The sequence below is a fragment of the Chelon labrosus genome (assembly GCF_963514085.1).
Source record: "Chelon labrosus genome assembly, chromosome: 21".
NCBI classification, from domain to species: domain Eukaryota; kingdom Metazoa; phylum Chordata; class Actinopteri; order Mugiliformes; family Mugilidae; genus Chelon; species Chelon labrosus.
In genome coordinates, this window is record NC_140354.1 from 24172430 (window position 1) to 24180152 (window position 7723).

Here is a 7723-nt window from a genome sequence, read left to right on the forward strand (position 1 = left end):
AGTGATCAATTAATCAAACAGGTTTAATATAGAGTGAAGAGTGTTTGTGTCTCTACTGGTTCATTAGAATATTAATAATTTCTATATAAACCTATTAATCTGTGTTTTACCTGATTATTGTATAAAGTGTCCTGTTAAATGTTAAATGTTAAACTTTGAACAAACAGAACATCAGTAATTAGAAAACAACATCATTTAAACTTTCATCAGTTTATAATTTAAACAACCAAACACACACGTCTGCAGTCATCTTCATATAAACATAGATATTTATATTATTCACAGAATTAATCAGAATTATATCAGTAGATATTTAATAGATTCATAAACACAGTAAAGAAACATCATGAACTAAATGATCAGTTTAAAAGTCTCTCAGCAGAGTTCACTCTTTTATTCTGTTTTCATCTGATCAGCATCGTAACATAAAACCAGAGACACAGGTGAAGACAGGAGGACTCAGTCACAGGACCCGTCCCTCCACCCGTCCCTCCACCTCTCATCCACCCGTGAGCAGTCGAACTCTGGCTTCCCCAGACGGACGTTGACGTCGTTGTGGAGGTGACAGAGCCACTGAGAGAGAGCGTGACGGCTGCTGGTGTTGGGTCGGTTGGTCTTTAGTCTGTGAGACGACAGAGAAGACACAAGACCTGGACTTTAATCACCTGACCACCTACTGAGGCCTTTAACCTCCTGTCTGTCGTCTGCAGCAGTGCATCATGGTCCTACCGTCCTCTCAGGTCCTCTGCACACTCCTCACAGGGGAAGAACTTGGAGAACAGGTGGATGAACTGTCCCATCTCCTGCTGCTGGCTGGAGGACGGCTGCTCGGGGTAATACGCTGCCATGGTGTGTAGGAAGGACCAGGTGCTACGGCCCAGCTCCTCCCTGTCCAGAGGACACTGGGGGTCCGTCTGAGTCTGTGGTGGAGTCTCCTGTAGGATCAGAGCACAGAACCAGTCAGCTGTCCTCACATCATCCCCCCCCCCCCCCCCAGACCCCCTCAGACCCCCCCAGACCCCCTCCTGTCACCTGTGCAGCAGCAGTCTGGTGCTTCTGCAGCTTCATCCAGGATTTAAAGTCCGTACAGGCCCTGCACGGCTTCTTAGCGGCCCCCCCGGCCTGAGGCTGCTGAGGCTCCTTGTCGGGACCGTCCCGTCTGTCAGCCGCTGGGAACGGAAAACCTTGGAAGGCGGTGTGGCTGGAGGCTGCCGGTGCTGCCGGTGCTCCCGGTCCTCCCGGTGCTCCCGGTGCTGCCGGTCCCCCCGGTGCTGCCGGTGCTGTGGGCGCAGCCATGTTTCCTCTCTGTCCGCTGTGTGAGCTCGAGCTGACACCTGGACCCACGTGGTGGAGCTGACACCTGAGCTTCCTCTCAGAGAGAACTCATCTTCATCATTACCTCCGTGTTGACTCGGCTCGGCTCGGCTCGGCTCGGCTCAGGTCACCACTAGACCATTACGACACCAGCGTCTCGTCTGTTTCCTGTTTCCGGCGGAGCGTTGACGGAGACGGACCCAGTTCCGGTTCCGGTGTGTGACGTCAGTGGTCGGTGCTGCCGCTGAGTTCAGTCTGTGATCACATGTAAACGCTTCTCTTTATTTAAACATTTAACATCTGTTCCTTTAAATGTCCGTGTCTCCTGTCTGTGCTACGTGTTAGCATGTCGGCTAACAACAGAGCTAGCTCACGCTGACACGTTTCTTCTTCTTCTTCTGTCCTCCTCAGAGCAGCTGCAGCTCACGTGGAGCTCACCTGGAGCTCACCTGACCCGCCACCATGGGCATCCTGGAGAAGATATCGGAGATAGAGAAGGAGATCTCTCGAACACAGAAAAACAAAGGTGAGGGAGGGCGGAGCTACGAGCTAGCTACACGGTGGCTAACGGCTAGCAGGCTAACAGCTAGCAGGCTAACAGCTAGCAGCTAGCAGGCTGGAGTGAGTGTTGTGCTACTGATTAAAGAGGAGGAGCTGACTCCGTTAACTAGCTCTGCTGGATGAGGTTTAATTAGAGTTAACTTTTAAATGTTCACATGAAACTAAACGTTTAACAGTTTTGATCCTGATTTATAAATCTATTTATAAATCTGTTTATACAGAGTTACTCTGTTGTTTTGTTAAAGTTATTGTGGAGTTTAAAATGTTGATGACTCATCCTGCACCGAGGGGCGTGGCTTACTTTTACATCCAATTAAACTCTGTAACTGTGTTTAATCAACATTCTGATCAGAGCTGAACCGTTTCCATGGAGACCACTCTTTCCCAATCTGAGCCCCATGAATCCTGGCATTGTCATCTTGGAATATGATCCATTGATGGAATAACCTGGTCATTCAGTATATTCAGGTAGTCAGCTGACCTCATAATGTTGCTGAACCTAGACCTGAGCAACTGCAGCAACCCCAGATCATAGCACTGCCCCATAGCACAGGCTTGTACAGTAGACACTAGGCATGATGGGTGCATCACTTCATCTGCCTCTCTTCTTACCCTGATGCTTCTCCACTATCCTTCCAGTTTTTAATAATGCCTTGGACAGTTCTTAACCCAGTTTTAGTAGTTTCTACAATCTCCTTAGATGTTTTCTCTGCTTGATGCATGCCAATGATTTGACCCTTCTCAAACAGACGACCACAGGATGTGTCTTTAGACATGGTTGTTGAAGAAATGAGAAGCTACTCATTGCATCAGTTGGGCTTAAATAACTTGTTGTCAGCTGAAAGATAATCACCCATGCAGTAATTATCCAACAGGAGGTGAACACCTGTTGATTAGTTTATAGCCAGGTGGAGACTTTTATTTTGGCCGGGCTGTGTATGGACAGTAGAAGAAGAAGTAGTATTTCCTTCTCTATGTCCTCAACGTGTGGAGTATAAGAAGATGTCCACACGTCTCCAATGTCTCTGTCCACATGGAAGTAAAGGTTTCCACCAGAACCTCTAGTCCTCATCCATCAGTCTGTCCCTGTCCTGGTCCTGGTCCTGGTTGAGGAGGTTTTATTAACATGTCTCTGTCCCCTGTCCCTGTCCTGGTCCTGGTTGAGGAGGTTTTATTAACATGTCTCTGTCCCCTGTCCCTGTCCTGGTCCTGGTTGAGGAGGTTTTATTAACGTGTCTCTGTCTCTGTCCCCTGTCCTGGTCCTGGTCCTAGTTGAGGAGGTTTTATTAATGTGTCTCCGTCCCCTGTCCTGGTCCTGGTCCTGGTTGGGGAGGTTTTATTAACGTGTCTCTGTCCCTGTCCTGGTCCTGGTTGAGGAGGTTTTATTAACGTGTCTCTGTCCCCTGTCCCAGTCCTGGTTGGGGAGGTTTTATTAACGTGTCTCTGTCCCCTGTCCCCTGTCTCTGTCCCCTGTCCCCTGTCCTGGTCCTGGTTGAGGAGGTTTTATTAACGTGTCTCTGTCCCTGTCCCAGTCCTGGCTGGGGAGGTTTTATTAACGTGTCTCTGTCCCCTGTCTCTGTCCCCTGTCCCCTGTCCTGGTCCTGGTTGAGGAGGTTTTATTAACGTGTCTCTGTCCCTGTCCCAGTCCTGGTTGGGGAGGTTTTATTAACATGTCTCTGTCCCCTGTCCTGGTCCTGGTTGAGGAGGTTTTATTAACATGTCTCTGTCCCCTGTCCTGGTCCTGGTTGAGGAGGTTTTATTAACATGTCTCTGTCCCCTGTCCTGGTCCTGGTTGAGGAGGTTTTATTAACATGTCTCTGTCCCCTGTCCTGGTCCTGGTTGGGGAGGTTTTATTAACGTGTCTCTGTCCCTGGTCTTGTGCTGGTCCTGGTTGAGGAGGTTTTATTAACATGTCTCTGTCCCTGTCCCCTGTCCCCTGTCCTGGTCCTGGCTGCAGCCACTGAGTACCATCTGGGTTTGCTGAAGGCCAAACTAGCCAAGTACCGGTCTCAGCTCCTGGAGCCGTCCAAGTCGGCGGGGGCCAAAGGTGAAGGCTTCGATGTCATGAAGTCAGGAGACGCTCGAGTCGCTCTCATTGGTTTCCCCTCCGTGGGTAAGGTACGTCAACACACAGCCTGAAGACTTGTCCTCGTCTCTACCATGTGTGAGACGTGCTGGTTTGATTCTCTCATGTCCTTCAGTCGACCTTCCTCAGTCTGATGACGTCCACCGCCAGTGAAGCTGCGTCCTACGAGTTCACCACCCTCACCTGTATACCTGGAGTCATAGAGGTACGTCCCTGAGTCACAGCCACAGCTCTGATCATGTGAAGAGTCAGTGTTTAACGCTGCTGTCCTCTGGTGTCCTCTGCTGTCCTCTGGTGTCCCCTGGTGTCCCCTGGTGTCCTCTGGTGTCCTCTGCTGTCCCCTGGTGTCCTCTGGTGTCCTCTGCTGTCCCCTGCTGTCCTCTGGTGTCCTCTGCTGTCCCCTGGTGTCCTCTGCTGTCCTCTGCTGTCCCCTGGTGTCCTCTGCTGTCCTCTGGTGTCCTCTGCTGTCCTCTGCTGTCCCCTGATGTCCTCTGCTGTCCTCTGCTGTCTCAGTATAAAGGAGCCAACATCCAGCTGCTGGACCTGCCAGGAATCATTGAGGGCGCCGCCCAAGGTTAGCTCCGCCTCCGCTGGTTTAGACCAGACTGTTTGACAGGTGATGGTCCCTCATTGTAACGTGTCTCCAGGTAAGGGCAGAGGACGCCAGGTCATCGCTGTGGCCCGGACGGCGGACGTTGTCATCATGATGCTGGACGCCACCAAAGGAGACGTCCAGAGGTTAGAGAGGGGGCGGGGCTAGTTTAACCTGACCATCAGAGGTTAGAGAGGGGGCGGGGCTAGTTTAACCTGACCATCAGAGGTTAGAGAGGGGGCGGAGCTAGTTTAACCTGATCATCAGAGGTTAGAGAGGGGGCGGAGCTAGTTTAACCTGATCATCAGAGGTTAGAGAGGGGGCGGAGCTAGTTTAACCTGATCATCAGAGGTTAGAGAGGGGGCGGGGCTAGTTTAACCTGATCATCAGAGGTTAGAGAGGGGGCGGGGCTAGTTTAACCTGACCATCAGTGACTTTACTCATCTTCATCTTTGTCTCCTCAGGGAACTTCTAGAAAAGGAGCTGGAGTCAGTGGGAATCAGACTGAACAGGACGAAACCAAATATTTATTTCAAGGTAGAGCTTCACTGCTCATCTTCATCTTCATCATCATCACCATCATTAACAGCTTATGTCTGACAACGTAGACAGTCGTGACCTTTGAACTGATCCACATGTTGATGGACTCATCAGTCTGATCTAAAGTTGCTCTTCCTCTGCGTCTCTGTTAAATGTTGATAAATGTTGATGTGTTCTCTCTGCAGCCTAAGAAAGGCGGCGGTCTGTCCTACAACTCCACGGTTCCTCTGACCCAGTGCTCAGAGAAGCTGGTCCAGCTCATCCTCCATGAGTACAGTATCCTTTCATCCTCTCATCCCTTCATCCTCTGAAGCTGCTCCTCTCCTCCTCCTCCCATGTTTCCTCCTTTAACCGTGCTCCTCAGAGATCTTTAACGCTGAGGTTCTGTTCAGAGAGGACAGCACGCCAGACGAGTTCATCGACGTCATCGTTGGGAGCAGAGTCTACATGCCCTGCCTCTACGTACGCCTCCTCTCTGCAGCTATCACCTCCTTACAGGTGGACAGCTTCTAACGTGGTCTCTGTGTCCTCAGGTTTATAATAAGGTGGATCAGATCTCCATAGAGGAGGTGGACCGGCTGGCTCGTAGACCCAACAGTGTGGTCATCAGGTCAGACCTCTCTCCGTCATGTTCCAGGTTCTTATCTGTGACCTCCTGGTTTTAACCTCGTGATTGTTTCAGCTGTGGGATGAAGCTGAACCTGGATTATCTCCTGGAGACGCTGTGGGAATATCTGGCTCTGATCTGTATTTACACCAAGAAGAGAGGAGGTCAACACACACTGCATACACACTGTATACACACACACTGCATACACACACACTGCATACACACACACACACTGCATACACACACACACACTGCATACACACACACACACACACACACACACACTGCATACACACTGTATACACACACACACACACACACACACACTGCACACACACTGCACACACACACACACACACACACACACACACACACTGCATACACACACACACACACACACTGTATAAACACACACACACTGTATACACACACACACACACACTGCACACACACACACACACACACACACACACACACACACTGCACACACACTGCACACACACTGCACACACACACACACACACGCACACACACACACACACACTGCACACACACTGCACACACACAGCATACACACACACACACACACACACACACACTGCATACATACGTACATACAAACATCTACCCCCCCTCCTCCTCCCTCCCCCCTCCCTCCTCCCTCCCTCCCCCCTCCCCCCTCCCTCCTCCCTCCCTCTCTCCTCCCTCCCTCCCCCCGCCCCCCTCATCTCCTCTGATCCTCCTCTTTCCTCCTTGTCTCCATCAGAGCGTCCAGACTTTAACGACGCCATCATCATGAGGAGAGGAGCGAGTGTGGAGCATGTGGTGAGTCAAACTGTCTCTGAGGAGACACTCAGGACACGTGGACGTTGTGGTGGACGTTGTGGTGGACGTTGTGGTGGACGTTGTCATTGTCTGATCATTTCTTTCTGTTTCCCCCTCAGTGCCATCGCATCCACAGAACCTTAGCCAGCCAGTTCAAATACGCCCTGGTCTGGGTGAGTCCATCTCTGAGGCTGAGTCCTGGTCCAGAGTCTGACACCACATCAATAAGACATGGAAACAAGTCCAGTTTCCAGTCTGCCTGCTGTAGATATAGAAACATGCTAGCTGTTAGCATCAGCGTTAGCATCAGCGTTGGCATCAGCGTTAGCATCGTCTGGAGTCTTTCAGGCTCTGACCATCAGACTCTATTTAACTCAGAGTTAAACACATCTGATGAACTAGTCTGATTCTTCTTCTCTTCTAATAAAATAAACTAATATTAACGTTAACTCTGGTTTAAAGGTCCCTGACGTTCTTCAGACATGTTCTCTGTGACGTATGAGAACCACAGCACAGATTAAACCTCTGGTTCTGTTTCAGGGAACCAGCACCAAGTACAGTCCTCAGAGAGTCGGTCTGACGCACATCATGGAGCACGAGGACGTCATCCAGATCGTCAAGAAGTGAAACCAGCTGCTGATTAAAGACAAACTGTAGATACCAAGGACATCAGCCAACGTCATTATTTTATACATGAAACTAAGAATGACTGAGAGACGCATCACACCTGAACCTGGTCAGGAAATAAAGCTCATAAAACATTGAACAAGGCCTGGCTTCTTTTAATTCTGTTATCATAAATATATGGACAGAGTCAGAGTCATAGAGGCTGTCACACGTCAACACAGAATAAACATGATGATTGAGATTTATTTAAATCCTCCCTGGAGTCTTTTTAAGGCGGTATTAAAGGTTTAAGATTCTTTGAAGTCATTGTTTCCAGTGTTTCTCCTGGTTGTATTTTCTACAGTCTGTCCCTGGTAGTCTGTTGTTGTTTAGCTGCAGTTCCTCAGTGTGGCCACCAGAGGGCAGGGATCACTCTGTGATGACATCAGTGTTTCTATCTCATGAGGCGTGTTCGACGAGCAGATCTGCATGAAGTCGAACACGCCTATTATTGTTTTATGTGTTAAGGTGGTATTACAGGTTTAAGGTGGTATTAAAGGTTTAATATGTTTTAAAGTTTAAGGTGGTA

General features: G+C 49.6%; 2 protein-coding genes across 2 annotated transcripts; one reads left to right on the forward strand and one right to left on the reverse strand.

The window, feature by feature from the left end:
• Positions 1 to 215: 215 nt before the first annotated feature.
• On the reverse strand, positions 216 to 1476 carry gfer (growth factor, augmenter of liver regeneration (ERV1 homolog, S. cerevisiae)). Its single transcript, XM_084569968.1, has 3 exons — positions 1033 to 1476; positions 730 to 935; positions 216 to 622 (listed from the first exon to the last, which is right to left on the reverse strand). The coding sequence occupies exons 1-3, from the start codon at positions 1294 to 1296 to the stop codon at positions 460 to 462; spliced, it is 633 nt and encodes a 210-aa protein (XP_084426094.1). The 5' UTR covers positions 1297 to 1476; the 3' UTR covers positions 216 to 459.
• Positions 1477 to 1514: 38 nt separating this feature from the next.
• On the forward strand, positions 1515 to 7318 carry drg2 (developmentally regulated GTP binding protein 2). Its single transcript, XM_084569967.1, has 14 exons — positions 1515 to 1581; positions 1726 to 1840; positions 3833 to 3993; positions 4077 to 4166; positions 4475 to 4535; positions 4609 to 4699; positions 5018 to 5090; positions 5279 to 5369; positions 5458 to 5555; positions 5627 to 5703; positions 5776 to 5864; positions 6470 to 6528; positions 6648 to 6701; positions 7069 to 7318. Exons 2-14 carry the CDS (start codon positions 1777 to 1779, stop codon positions 7153 to 7155), a joined length of 1095 nt encoding a protein of 364 aa, XP_084426093.1. The 5' UTR covers positions 1515 to 1581; positions 1726 to 1776; the 3' UTR covers positions 7156 to 7318.
• Positions 7319 to 7723: the final 405 nt, after the last annotated feature.